Source organism: Amphiura filiformis, chromosome 5 (genome assembly GCF_039555335.1).
Source record: "Amphiura filiformis chromosome 5, Afil_fr2py, whole genome shotgun sequence".
NCBI classification, from domain to species: Eukaryota; Metazoa; Echinodermata; class Ophiuroidea; order Amphilepidida; family Amphiuridae; genus Amphiura; species Amphiura filiformis.
This window is the reverse complement of record NC_092632.1, coordinates 10,438,899-10,455,306: the sequence shown is the minus strand read 5'-3', so window position 1 is coordinate 10,455,306 and position 16,408 is coordinate 10,438,899. Positions and strand designations below refer to the sequence as shown.

At 35.2% G+C, this 16,408-nt stretch overlaps 1 protein-coding gene across 1 annotated transcript in view; it reads right to left on the bottom strand.

Annotated features, from left to right (window-relative positions):
- The window catches only part of LOC140152606 (mitogen-activated protein kinase kinase kinase kinase 5-like), a 113,649-nt gene that overhangs the window by 74,486 nt on the left and 22,755 nt on the right, over positions 1 to 16,408 (bottom strand). Inside the window, 1 exon segment of the mRNA XM_072175020.1 lies at positions 13,562 to 13,717. Coding sequence (XP_072031121.1) covers positions 13,562 to 13,717 — 156 coding nt within the window.

Genomic DNA, 16,408 nt, shown 5'->3' with positions numbered 1-16,408 from the left:
AACAATATATGTTTCATGTTTAGTATCTGGGTCAGCCTTTGAGGAGCGCATGTCTGTATAACAGAATGTTCATATAATTTGATACTTGCAAGCCGCTCAAAATGAATTCATGAAAGAATTTGTGTTAGGTGAATGACACTGGAATATATATGCTCTACAAAAAAGCATTTTGATTTCATTATTATGGCACAGAAGCAATAAAGAATTCATTTCGTTAAGGGCTGGGGTATGAACGTTTGGACAGTATTTATTTTGGGACATCAGAGCACATCAGACATATCAATTGCATTCTGAATCGAAGAATGTCATTCTGATATCAAATAATTTTGATTTTTTGAAATTGCAATTTAATACACATTTTATGGCAAATCATTAAAATTGATATTTTGATATTTAACAGTACTTGAAGTAAACTTTATAAATCTGATGATTTATACTTAAAGTGTATATAGGTGGGATGAAAGCCGACGATCAATTGAAAATTTTGACCTTTCGTATTGAAGATATGGATTTTTTCCCAAAACACCAAAAAAATTAGGTCTTTTGGGAAAAAAATCCATATCTTCAATATGAAAGGTCAAAATTTTCAATTGACCGTCGGCTTTTTCCTCCCTGCTATATACACTTTAAGAATATATCATTAGATTTATATAATTTACTTTTGAGGACTGTTATATATCAAAAATGTGAAAAATATCAAATTTTTATAATTTGTCATAAAATTTGTATTATATTGTGATTTTCAAAAAATGAAAATTATTTGATATCAGAAAGACATGCTTCGTATTCAGAATGCAATTCGATAGGTCCGAGGTGCTCTCATGTCCCACAAAAAATACTGTCGAAACGCAATAAACGCTCATTTTAGATCCCTTAATGTAAACATATTATTCTGATCTTCCCACAATGCAATATTTCAGCAGTTATGTTTTCTGTCTGAAATAAAGCATTTATAATGGGAACAGAGAAATTTTCAGATATATTTTCCATTTGAAATTTTGCTAGTCACTCAGTAGTCAGGCAATCTAAAATAATTTCTACATATAATTTATCTAATATGTTTACATTGCAAAAAGGTCAAGCTTGAATTCCAAAAGTTAGAATTAATCAATCCATTGAAGATTAGTTGTGAATAGGGGGTTGGGGTAATAGTTCTGAAATTAAATTCACAAAGTCAATGAATTTGACCAAGTTACGCAATATTTAGAAATACAACCCTACTGCAAATGTTCCGGTTTACAAAAATCATTCAACATTGTATTTAGAGATACCTACATGAAGAGTCAAATCTGCAAAACAGAACTAGCAGTTAGTACCATTGCAAATCTTACAATGTTACATGTATATATTTGAAATATATTTTCATAAACTGAAGAAATTAACCTTCAGCAGCCATATTACAAAAGAATTCAAATACATGGTGTAACATTAATTTCTGCATTGATTGATCTGTGGTTGGCTAACTTGACAATGTAAATGTTAATAAACATCTCAAAAAAGTAACTGACCCCCTTAAATAATGACCATTATTCAAAAAACGGGTAATTGTATTACAAATCTGTAAAATACGTTGGAAGCAGAATTTATTTCCGCACATTTTGACACCTCATTTGTAGCAATTGACTAAATATTGATGTCACAGCGTACATTTAAATCAATGTAGCCCAAGATTTGAAAGTAGCAGTAAATTCTATTGATTTTGCATTCAGGAAGGAAGGAGTGTTTTTGTATTGTAAAAAGTTGTATTGACCGGTGTTTTATTGTTTTCTGGGCTATCGTATCAAATGAGGTGTCAAAATGCGTAGGAATAAATTCTGCTTCCAACGCATTTTACAGATTTGCAATACAATAGACCCTTTCTGAATAATGGCCATTATTTAAGGGGGGTTAATTACTTTTTTTGAGATGTTTATAATTGATTATAGGTGTACTCATCAATGAATACAATTAAAGCCATGAAAACAATAGCTATTCACTATGATCATAAAACTAATTGAAAACCCATCTAATGGCTAATTACAAATTGTTACTTCATAAATGAAAGCTATTATCTGATGGATGAGGAATGGAATACATCAACCATATGATAAACATTGATCATGTTGATGACCTAGAATTAGTGTAAATGAAGGACTAATACTAGGCGTAACTTACAAGAGCAGGGCACATATAACAAAAAACATTTACGTGCTACAATCAAAATGTGAATATCACCTGTACAAATGACATCACAAACAGTGGCTGCGCAAAGGAGGGAGGCACAGACCCCCAGTTTGACCTATCAGTTGGGGGATGGTCATTCTGAGGAACTGGAGTGGTCACTGTTCATGCCAGTTTGAGCCGGAAAATTTGGTACCGTTCTGTACTTCACATCCCTACTTCAGGCTTTGCACGCCTCTGATCACAAACACATCAGTAAGTTACGGTACTTGTTTTTTAGTTTTTCCCACGTGAAATTCACCTACCATATTTGTTCCATTAACCGCCCACGTCGCTTAACAAAGTCATTTTGGTGGATGCTTATTTTTTGTATTGTTTAAATAATTGCATATATGTAAAAGAGGCCCAAAATATGGATTTAATGTGTAGATGGTTCCGTGTTTGATACATGTGTATTGTGCAGTTGGATCCAACGATCCTGCACATAAGGCAAACTAGATGGACGGTTGTTCTCGGATGTCGCGGTTTTCGACGCACAGCGTCAACCGAGATGCCTCCACCTAAGGGAGCAATTTAGCACAAAGTTTAATACAAAGTATCGAGCCACTAGGGCAGACTGAATTTGACCTGGCTCTAAATGTTGACTGTACATACCAAGTCTCATGCCCATACGACCAATTTTATTAATTTGACCTTAGATGACTATGGATGACCCCAAAATGACCTCTCAAAAATTTGGCTCTAAATGTTGATTGTACCCACCAAGTTTCAAGCCCATACAACCAAATTTATTAATTTGACCTGAGATGACCCCTGGGTGACCCAGAATGACCCCAAAATGACCTTCCAAAAATTTGGCTCTAAATGTTGACAGTACCCACCAAATTTCATGCCCATAAGACAATATTTAGTAATTTGACCTCAGATGACCCCTGGGTGACCTGATGACCCTGAAATGACCTTCCAAAAATTTGGCTCTAAATGTTGACTGTACATACCAAGTTTCATGCCCATACGACCAATTTTATTAATTTGACCTTAGATGACCCCGGATGACCCCAAAATGACCTCTTACAAATTTGGCTCTATACCCACCAAGTTTCATGCCCACACGAGTTTTTAGTAATTTGACCTTAAATGACCTTTGACCTCAGTATATGACCCTGAACCCCACAAAAAAAAAAGTAGCCAGAGTTTTTGACCATGACCCACCTATCCTGAAAATCTGAAGTCAATCGGCCCATCCATGCCCGAGATACAGCATCCGGACAGATGGACGAAAGGAAGGACGGACATTGCAAAACAGTATGCCTCGCGGTGGAGGCATAAAAAAATAATGCTTGCCCTCCAGTGGGATTTTTGGGGTCGGTGCCGTTGGTTATTTTACACTGGAATTAGTTCAAAAGGAGAGATCGCTATAATCAAATTAAGTATTTCTTGGCCAAACTGGAACACTTTGAATGCTAGTGGCTCTGTGATAAACACAAACAAATATAGCGCGGCACAGAAGAAAGTATATGTGCGCCTTACACTGCGTAGACGCTTAGTACACTACATGGACGCAATGCGCATGTTCCAGTTTGGCCAAGAAATACTTAATTTGATTATAGTTACAATAGGCACGTTCAGACGGTCGATGATGAGTCGTTGATTAGCTTGTAGTTATAATCTTCGATGATTAGCTTGTAGTTAATGACCGTGTGGGCCGCAATCGTGGTTTAGTAATCAACGAGTAAACTTCAAGTTACTAACCATAAGAAATCTTATGGTTTAGACCTAAACTACGAGCAGTAGTCGATGATAGTGCCCGTGTGGACAAGCTTATCTTCGAAGTCGTAGTTAAGCGTGACCTCAAATGACCTGATGGTGTCTATACATTGCATGTTTCTTGATCTTCTTGAATTTACCACGTTTTCCTATTGGTAACTGTTACGCTACCGTCAAATAGCAGCGAAAGACGGAGTTTCCATAGCAAAGTCCGGGCTCAAGCCGCCGGATCACAGCAGGTCTAAAGATTCGAAACTTCAAGAAAATTTGCGGCGCCCGACGAAAGGTCTGGATCGACTCCAAATCATTGCATTTTTAGTAGGCATATTAATATAGTATTTTCTTAATTTTTTGGCTTAACAATGAAGTAGCAAACTTGAAAAAAGTAGACAGAAGATTAGAATAAAATTATGATGGTTTTTTGGTATCGCTATTCGCTCTCGTGTCACATTACGCCAAAAGGGGAACTCCCGGCAGTTCGACCTAAGGATTCAGTATATTGTTGCGCAAGAAAAATAAAAATTAAAAACTCAAGAATATGATCTTTCACAGTTTAATTTCAAGTAATATTTCTTTTAATGAGCTAGTAACAACATCAACATGGAATCTTTATTTCTTTTTAAAAATCTTTTTCACTATGAAAAATAATGAAGCCACCGCGAGTCTTTAATTGGAGCCGATTTATTTTTAGCTGCACTGGTGGATTCATCCGCGCTTGTTTTTATTATTTTTTATTTGTTTATTTCATGGCTAAATAAATCACGTTAAATATTTAGCATGGAATAAATTATGTATAATCATTATAAATATTTTTCTGACATTTTCTTTATGATTAGGCCTATGAATTTCCACCAACCATGCCAACGAAATTTATTCAACATCTTGGAAGATCAATGCTTCATTCGATTTTTTCCCCGTGGTATACGGTCCACTTCCGGTTTTTTATCAACGAGCAAGGTGTTGGCTTGTTGATAAATATTGCATTTGTCGAAGGTTAGCCGTCATGTGGACGCTCGTCGTTGATTAGGGGATTAAAGTTACCATCGATGATTAGTAATCATCGATGGTAAGCCACCGTCTGAACACGGCTAATGTAGATATCAATAATGTCAAAAATTCATCCATGCAATTAATTATAATAAGACTTGAAATTTACTATACATGTATTTACATAAAAATATGGAAATTTAATGTTCTGAGTCATAAAACAATGTAGGTTTTGTACTGAAAAGCAACTACAATTGACAGCTGTTTGAAGTCACTGACTTTCAAAACCACAAACAATTATTGCAGCATAGGCTGGTTGTTAATGTTATAGAAACTTTTAATTCCAAAAGTGAAATAGAAGACCCCTACAAATGTATATTCAGAAAACTAACCTTTCCCACAAATTTAATTCCAAATCTAAAACTCAAATATCAAAAACAGGTTTTACAATTTTGAAAACTTAAAAATATGGCAATGAATGTAAACAAATGTGAGGCTCTCTTTATTGACAACATTGTATGAGTCACTGGGCGATGACGTCATTAGGATGGACCTTCATTCATCTCTACAGTCGGTGCTGGAATCGCGCTATAAATATTGGTAATTTGAGCTGCACAGGTTATAACCTTATGATCTCCTGTGGTATCACAATTACATGCTTTATCTTTATGAGTTATTTTAAGAACTTTTCTGGGTTTAATATTTTACATGTAATTGAAGATCTTCCATGCAATCTGCATAATTTCTTCAGGCCTCAAAATTCAAGGAGGCTAACACAATATGCCCATGGCCTCTGGTGCCCTTAGATTTGGTCTTGGTGCCCTCAATTTCAAAGCATGTACAGTATTATAGTGGCCTTTGTGCACTTTGCTAACTGGCCTTAATAATGAGTGCCAAAAGCCAAACAGTTTCCACCTTATAAAGCCAAATGAACTTCAATTGTTCCAGTCTACATGAATCCTGTGGAGCTGATCCTGGCTGTGATGGTTATTTTATACTGTAGTCTGACTAGGGTTCTCCCTCAAGGATGCTAACTAGTTTACAATGCGAAGTAATGAGCAACTTTCTGTAAAGTGCAATGATCTTAGGGCTCATATTGAAATACTACCACGTTTTCACACAGAAAGAAGGCAGGATTCCCCTCGCTAAGCGCGCGCCTCAGGAAAGCTCGGTCATAAAACGGATGGATTATATGCATCAGTGATACACCATGCCCAGGGTTTTAACAAAAGGCGGCTAGCACAGGAAAGCTGCAGGATGGCGCACACCTTCCTGTGTAAGGGAATTTCAATATGAGCCCTTATGCAATTGCACTATATAAAGAAGTTGTTTGCTCTGGGTGGGATTTGAACACGAGACCCCTCACATGCCAAGCAGTGCAAGCACACGCTGGCCAGGTCAGCAAAAGCGTGCCAATATTGCGTCATTACATCCTGTGGAATGCACGCACACGCAGTGACGTTGCTTGTAGTATTTTGTAGTACTCAGGCTTGTTAGGTTTAATACTGTTGCGAAATGACAGCACATTGAAGACTTTAGCGACTTTGCACACCAAAATAATAAGGGTATTGTGAATGACAGTGACAGTAACGTGTTAAGGAGATGCTGCTGAATTCTGCACCATTTCATTTATCACCCAAGGTCAATAGGAAGAGAAACCACACAATGTAACTTCCCTCACTTGTACATGTATGAATAATTTGTGCTGCAATATTTTGGTAAACAGGTCTTGTGAATGACTTCCAGGTTATGGTCTGTGGTTAACAATGAACAGAACAAATCAGGTTCATGATGGAATGTTGATTCATTCTCACATGTAACAAAAGGAACCTCTACTTTCACAAATGCTTGTCTGAGTGGATATTAAACTGTTCGGTAGCTCTCTAGTTTGATATTCCGCAATTAAATGTGGCATCGTGCCTGTGGTTTTATCTTGCATTGTACATCAATGTACACATTTCTATCCTATATGTACATGTACATGTACATGTGTCACAGACATAACACCAATACAGGCTAGACTGTGCTTTTCTCTGTGGACTCAAATAAAAAATCTGTGACATGTACAAATTTAAGTCAAACATTCAAACTAAGTAACTGATTCCTTGAAATGTATATTGCTACATAATGAGATTTTCTGGCTTATCAAAGCACAATTGACAAAATTTGTCAATATCGTTGACATCACAGAACTAGCAAAACAATAACTGACAGGATGAGTACATGGTCACCACAACATCCTATTATACGCCTTCCTTCCGTAATCGAGTAGGGATATAAAATAGATTGAACACACTGCACACATCTTAGTGAACTGTTCAGAAACATTTTGCTGCAAAATTCTGATGAAAAAGTTAACACCGTAAACATGGTAAAGAGTCATGTCGTTGAATTAGTCACGTTTTGGGACATTCTTATTTTTACATTTGGAAAAAGCTAAGCTGAAAATTGAGAGTGACTTTCACCAAAATAAGCAGAATCTAGCCTTAAAACTTCTCAAAAATTTTACAACCCATTACCCGGGCCCATTACATTTACAACTCAACATTTACATAGATTACATGACATTCATTACAACTTTGTTGCATTTTAAACATGACATCCATGCTGTGTGTAAATAATTTCATCTGGAAATGTCAGTCACTGTCTGAACATGATTGATCGGTGAATGCAGAAACCCTACCTAAGTGATATACAGAATGATTTGTAGAGGATCTCATTCTTCACATATCATTAATCTTACAAAATGAGAACATTAGTTCAACTTCATTTTAATTAGCTAGTAAATTTTCGCATCACCTTGGTAATACCACACCTACTACATTGTTCCATACCTGCTAAGAGAGAAATGTCACACAAGTCGAAGAGAAAAATGTGCCATGCATAATAACTTTCTCGGTTACGTAAATAAAAGGAGTTATAAAATGACATAACAGTATCTACCTGATTACCTCTTATTTTATTATTATCTTTTTATCTTAAAAATAAAAAAATCAATTTTGCAAAAAACAAAAACCGATTAACCAATAAAAACTGAAAAATTAACTTGAACGGTTCAACACAGTGAAAGTTGTACACCATAAATCAAGCATCCTGAAAAAGGGGGCATTTAAAACTCCCAATCAAGCATCATAAAAGGGGGATGTTTGTAACCCAAAATTAGGCATTTGAGAAAGGGGAACGTTCGGAACACAAAATCAAGCTGAAGTATCTAAAATAAAAAGGAGGTTCGAAGCCCAAAATCAAGCATCCCAAAAGGGCGAGAAGGGAACATTCGATACCATACAATCATACATCAAGCATCCCGAAAGAGGACGTTTTAAGTCGGAACCCTACATCGAATATCCCGAAAGGAGACGTTTTTAAGTCAGAACCCCAAATCAAGCATTAATGATTATTGAGTTGAAACAACTGAAAAAATGATCACTTGTGATACCAAATTTGTTTTCTTTATTGGTTTTTCAGTTTTAGGACAATTATTACTAACCAATGGTCCCGGCCAACGGTACCAGAAAAGATATTTAAATTGGTTATCAGGTTATGCTTATCTTTAGTATTATCCACATCCTAAATATTTCAATTTTTAATTGCTGATTTCAATTTATTGATTGTTCTTTTTTCTACAATGTCCTCAAGACTTTATCAAGAAGATGTTTAAAATGCTATCCCCAACCTGTGTTGATGCACACACCCTATTTTAAACATCTAAGGTGGTATTGGAAGCATTTTCTAGAAATTAGGAAATGCTTTGAGCATGTTTTATTTTAAAACATAGATTAATTGAGTAGGGTAAAGTACACTGATCAATATGCCTTTTGTTTGGAGCAAATAGGGCATACGGTTTCCATAATACATCAAATTATATTTTCTTTGTACCTTTATTGTTTTTGTCAATAATCAATCAAGTTAATGAGCTAAAAGGACTGGAGAAGCTCATTAATATGTAATTTTTGCCAATATTTTGTCAAAAATCTATGCATAAATGTTCAAGGTACTTTTATTTTGCATACTTTTGCCCTGTAACTAGCTCAAAGTGTTTCTAATGTTCTAATGTATTATAAAAGCCGCCTTCTAATATAATTAATGAGCTAATTTGCATAAATGCTAATTAATTATGCAAATATTCATGCACCTAAAAATGTCTTACTCCCATACATGTACATTTAAATGTAAAAATATACAGTACCGGTACCCTACAATATATATCACATTCATTTTATTTTACACACAAGTTCTTGACATGTCCGTTTTATTGAACATTAAAAAACATGTTCAATTCATTTTTCAATTTAACATAGACCTAAATAAATTAAAATTAAAATGAAATTACATCATCAGATTCACAGCATTTGCATTTATTAATTGTGAAAGAAATTATTACACCATTTTACTGAAGCAATAGCACACATAATGTACAGAAGGAGCTTGAGAACGTGTGGGTGGACTGTTGTAAATATGATGATTCAAATCAATGAGTGTACACAGTTCTTCTAAAGCATGAGGCAAAATAATAACCAGCAAAGAGACCATGCCACTCAACAATGAATCACAAGCACAACTCATAATAATTAATAAAAGACACATTCATCATTAGTTGTGCTATTGGATCAAAAACCTAGAAAAGTCATCTCTGCTGCATAGGTACAACTTGGTGACCAAGTGTTTTCTCCTTGTGTTTCTGATGGGTAATATTAAATTAGTCACACTTAAAGTTAGCAACTATTTTAATAACTGTTACGATTTGGTAGTTCAAATTCAATGCATTTTGAAATCCTTAAGGGGGTACTACACCCCTGTGGTAAATTTGTGACTATTTTGTATTTTTCTCAAAAATAATAACACACTGGTAACAAAAGTTATGTATATTATTGGGGCAAGGAATCCAATTACTACACTGAAATTTCAGTGACTCGAGACAAGCGGTTCGTTATTTATGATAAGAAATGAGGTACATCCTATCGGTACCTTATTTCTTATCATAAATAACGAACCGCTTGTCTTGGGTCACTGAAATTCCAGTGTAGTAATTGGATTCCTTGCCCCAATAATATACATAAATTTTGTTACCACTGTATTATAAGTTTTTGAGAAATATGCAAAAATAGACACAAATTTATCGAGGGGTGTAGTACCCCCTTAATAGAGTATAACATGAATACAAATTATCACTTTTCATATCAAAAACACAAACAATCATGCAATTTGTTTATTTTTTTAGATCAACCATGAATGATCCTAGCATTTAGGTTTAGGTCCAGGGACACTACAAAACTGAAAAAATAAATAACTTAAAAAAAAGGTACCCGGTTACCTGCCCAAAAAATGTGGCGGGTACAATCACGATCCTAAAAGACACCTAACTAAACCAAACTTGAGTACCCCCCTCCATGGGTCCATAAAGATTTGCTTGGTTTTATGCTGCCTGTCATATGACCAGTTTAAATATTTACATATATTTTGTGTTTTTTAATTCCAAATATTAAATTTACCATATTTGAGAATTTACAATCTACATGTCTGCAGTATCCTGAAGTCTTTGCCAGCTTCAATTGGTATTTGTGGCGTGACTGTGCATGAACCATGATACAATTATTTGATTACAAACATTGTGATATTGGGTGCACTAGCTTGAACTTTTAGCAGACTTATACAAATGTACATGTATTCTGCACTATTGGGTTTACTCTGCCTATCTGTACAATCTTTCAGTGTTATTGTAGTTGATACCATTGTTTCCATTGCACCACCAAAATATTTCCTGCTCATCAGACCATACAGGCAGCAAATTTTGCATTTGATGAAACATCACTAACTCTGTGATTTACCTTTTATATCTCCTAAGCATAAGGACAAATTTAGGGAGAATACATCATGGTACAAGTATGCATGATGGTAGATATTTGGCATTCTTATCTAGAAAATGTAAAAAACTGTACTGTACTCGTACTGTAATGTACATCATGTAGGCCTAAATGATGAAAATGTATGTGTGTAAAATATAAATGTGTACATCATGTACACCCCGACCTACATGCCCCTGCATACATTATTACATTGTACTATAAATTGAACAAGGACTGTCAACATTGAGACAACTTGGTATCTTCACTTCCTGGTTCAGGAACTATTGTTGTAAACAACACTGCTGTGTTACATGTATTGTGGGTCAAAGCACAAACCCTAGAAATCTATACTACATTTCTAGGGTCTGTAGATTTCTTGGGTCTGTGCTTAACGAAATGTGGTACTATTTCATTTCAATACACTTATGGAAAGTGTACTGAGGTCTTGTGGGTTTGGGCTGGCAAAAAACAACAACAAAAACATCCTGTTGGGAAAGTACCCTATAAAACCCCAAAGCATACATTATATTGTACACATTACTGACATTGGTAATGTGGTAATGTATAGCCTATTGTTTTGCCTTCATCCACAAACTCCTATCTGGGGGGGCACTCACTAATGTTGACAAGACATGTATGATGATGATTCGTTTCCGCGTGCTGACAAACAGCAGTTCTACACTTGTGTATACATGTGCACCGTATTCATTCCAATAAGCGCCCAGGGTGTAAGTGGCGTTTATTAGAGACAAATTTACGTATGTTATAAAAGGGTCCTGAGACGTTCTAGTAGCTTTTCTGATGCAGAAAATGTATTGCAAGTTTACGCAGGACTTGTAGTGCTGCAGCTATTTCACAGTATCAACATCTATCTGTCACTTCAACATTAATGGTACCCTTAAGGAGGTACTACACCCTTCGATAAATTTGTGACTATTTTTGCACTTTTCTCAAAAACTAATAACACACTGGTAACAAAAGTTATGTATATTATAGGGGCAAGGAATCCAATTACTACACTGAAATTTCAGTGACCCAAGACAAGCGGTTCGTTATTTATGATAAGAAATAAGGTACCGCTAGGATGTACCTCATTTCCTGTCATATATACTGAACCGCTTTTCTTGAGACACTGAAATTGCAGTGTAGTAATTGGATTCCTTGCCCCAATAATATACATAACTTTTGTTACCAGTGTGTTATTGGTTTTTGAGAAAAATACAAAAACAGTCACAAATTTACCACAGGGGTGTAGTACCCCCTTAAGCATATTGAAAATACCCTGGGTGGGCGCTTATTGGGGCATGGGCCCTTACTGGAACGAATACGGTATACGGGATTAGTCGTGATCTGTTCTTTCGGTCCTTGTTCAATTCGTGCCTATGATCTCTTTATTAAGACCCCAATTCCAGAGTGTCTGACCAGTTCTTCTGTTCCTCAGACCATCTGCTAGAAAATCAGCTCTACACACATACCTTTATTAGAAGTCAGTTACAGATTACGATTCCTCTATTAATAGAACAATTAAATGCAAACAATTCCATGTGGGGTGAAATTACATAACCTACTACTGTATGCTATTCAATGCACTGATCAATACTGGAGTTCACCCAGCGGCCAATCTCACTTATTGTTTGAGAACATAACCTTGTTGTAGATGTAATTAATGGATAAAATAATTCTATTGAAAGCTACTTACATCAAATCAGGGCGTGATCTGGGAAGCAATAATTGCCTCCCTGTATTTAGTATCCAAAAGTGTGACAAGGTAAGGCATTATGAGGGAATACTATTACCATTTTTGTGTGAATTTATTACAATTTCAGGGGAAACTTATGACTTGAGTGAAAAACTAATTGCTATCATCACACTCGTCACAAATCATCAAAATACAATTGTCATTGCCAATGAGTTTGCAAATAAACACACACATACAGACACACAATAATTTAAGCTCTCATGGTAACAGATAAACATTAACACATTTCACAAAGGGTCTACTCCTATGTTATCTCTGAACATCACAAGGTAACTTGTTACTGTTAGCAAGCGTTACTGTAGAAACCAATATTTTTGCATAGATATTTTCGCGATTGCAAGCTTCACTTAAATTTTGACAGGTGATTATTTAGTTGCAATTTCTTTAAAGCTTCAATAGCTAGCACATTCATAGGGTGTTAAATTCATGGGCCTATGTCAAATGGTGAAATTCCGGCTTATACAGTACACTACAATTGGTATTACTGGTTCACCATTCAACTTCACCGTGTTCACCATACAATGGAAGAAGTCAGCCTTGAGATTATTAATTCTCTTTTGTCATGTTCGTGAAATCACACAAAAACAATTGTCATTACATTCCACACGCTGACCAAAGAACTGATTGTAGTACATCTACATAGTTCTTAAAGTGCAAAATTAATCTGCAGTCCTGTATGTACTTTTTAAGAACCTTAGATAAAAGTGCAATTCACTAAATTATATTTTTGACTCCACATTATTTTTGACTCCATAAATGTCATGAGAAATGAACCTGTCCAGTAAGTTAATTCTTGCATACAATGCATGATATTTCATGTCCTCCTACAGATCCTTAGTCAGAACGATTCTACCTCTCCTTCAATTGATGAATTTTGGTTCATTTCCCCTTTATCCTCATAGTTGTTATAATCTTACATACTGGTCAAAATTGTTGGAACAGTTTGACTTGGGTACATGAATTTAAATGTCCTACATTGCACAGTCCCATGTTTTACAGACCTGTTCCAACTACTTTTGACCGGGATTGTTGCTACTGTACTTACTATGATATATATCTTGTAATGATCCTCCGCCACAGTATTCCATAGCAATCCATAATTTCTCTTTGCGTAAATAACTTCCAAAGTATCCAACTATATTGGGGTGCTTACAGTCCTTCATCATCAGAATCTCTTGCTGGATGATGCTGAAGTCATCACCTTTACATGTAAGTAAGGGGAAATAAGAACAAAAAAAGAACATAAATATTTATATCAAAACAAGATGAAGACTGGAAAAGAAACTGAACATACAGGAAATCAGTTTCCAAGCAAAGTGGACATGATGATCAGAAAACACCAGATCTGATCATCATCTGAACACCAGACCAGAAACTCCAACGAGATGGCCAAAATATTATTTCATGAAATAATTTTGCTTTTGACACACAAAATTTAAATTTTTGATAACAATTTGCCGTTTGTCAACTAGATCATAAATGATGGCTGGCATCAAAGCAAGATTTAGTTACTAGTATAAATCCTGCAAATATGAGGTTTATAAGAACTTTAAATTTTTTAGTAGGTTTGCAGCAAATGTCACCAACAGTTATATAAAATTTCACCAAACAAAGATGCAAATTATATACATCTACATCATTGTATTTATTTTATTTATTACATTCGGCCAATCCAGGCAAAGCCAAGTAGTGCTCACAGGCTACTTAATATGGATACAAACCGAATATGATGGGACAAGGTCCGATTTTAGCAGGATGAATTACAATCATTTACTTAAGGATATATGTTGCAGAAACCTATGTGTAGAAACAAAGTGGTGAACTTTTAACACATCCCCATCTGATATGACCTCATATCTTCATAAAAGGTTGTATGAATTATTAACCCTAATGCTACAAGACTATAATATACAATCATCCAAGCCGTAATATATACACAAGAACAGTTGCTGGACCAGGCAAACACCAGTGGCTTGCTATCCTTGGTCTTGTCCTCCACAGACCCGAGGGTCTGTACCGAAGCAAACAATTTTTCTCTTCATCTTCTTTCTTCTTCCTTCCTTTTTTCCTTCTCTTCACCAAAAAAGCAGAAACAGAATTAGGGTTGTTAAATCTCTATAACTTTTCCCCTTTCTTTTATAGATATCACCACTTCAGCTCATACAGTATGTAATCATAATGAAAACAGAAACTCCAAGTCAATCAGGGCATTTAATCAATGGCATAATGATGACAGGTCCAAAGGTTGAGGTTTTTGTTTAGGTGTGCCCTGCTACCACACAAACGTAACTACGTCATACACATGGAAAGGAAGGAAAGAATATCAAGTACAAATTATCAATCAATTTGAATGTAGAAAATTATAAATATGTAATGTTCATTTTGTCCAATTTGAATCAACAAATAATATATCCTTGAAGCAGTGAATAAAATGAAATGCTTCACAAAAGCCTTGGAAGAGAAAAGTAACTGTACAAACCTTTCTCGAGGACATGGAACATAAGATGATAATTTTGCATCATTCATTCACATAGACTCATATAATTCTCTCCCTATATAACAAATGCTTTCAAACCAGTGCAACTCAGAAGGGATTTTATCAATGTTGATACAAGTGATACCTCTGGCTTACAAATTATGCTCAGTAAGATACTGTGATGTCTTGAGATGCCTTTTCCTCTTCCCTCATACTGTCTTTACATGTAGACATGGAATTTTATGAACGCATAAATTTTACCCAATGCTTATTTGCTTTCTTGTGACATGCAATGTACTATGAATAATAAAATAATAAAATGTACAGTCTGTATTAAATGTGTCCTATGTATGTTTCTATGTGGTGCAGAAATTATTCCCTTCAAAATTGTAATATTTCTTAGAAATGAAGCTCCAGAATTCACTACCTTTTTTCCAGGCATGCTTACTTACCTTAAAAGTATTTGGCTTTAAAATATTAACATTTTTATCATCTTCAAAATGCAATTTGAAAATGTAAACTGAAATCAGGTCTACAGTCTGCATGATGCCGCATCAGAAATAATCACTACATAAAAGATTGTGAATTTAAGACTATCTTAAATAACAAAATATTTCCAAGTCTTCTTTTACTCTTTTTTTTTTATTATTATTTTGACATTCCTGTCTAAAACAAAACATTGAGTTCTTGATCATGACCTATAATAACAAATATATAGGGCAAATTTGATTAGTACAACTGCCTCATCCTATGGTTACTAATTAGTTTTCATTCAAAATTAATTTCCATGCACTACATCAATACATCATTGGACTCCACCCACTCCACCCACAATACATGCTAACACACATATTAAAGCAACTTGTACAGGAAGCCCCTTTGCTGAAACTATATTTTTTTTATAAACCAGGCAGACAATCATTCAAAAATGCTTTTTCACCTTCTAATAGTGGAATTCGCAGTAATGATATCGATCTGTGCATAGACGTGAGAGGAGCTCACTTGAAAATATTTTGATGCACATTCATTCACTGTTCACATTTCCCAACTAATCCAAGCCCAAAGCATTTTAAACCTGTCATACATATGGATTTGCAATTTTCACCCAAGAACCCCAGTCCCCCATAGTTCTTAAATTCCATATGTTTCAGTGTACCCTAACCAAAAGACCTCTTATATTTACATTTCTGTATGAAGACATCTTTGCTAGGCTTCCTCTTTTGGGGAACTGTTTCCAATTTTTACTTACACTAAGCCAAATATTTCAGCCAATAAATGTTTACTAAAAACCCAAAAAGCTACAAATATGTCAGTATCACAAGACTCTAACACTAACAGACCACATCCACTAAAATGTCCCTGCTGTAAGGGGCTGTGCAATAATTATGAGCCCTGGGGGGAGGGTAAAATTGAGGG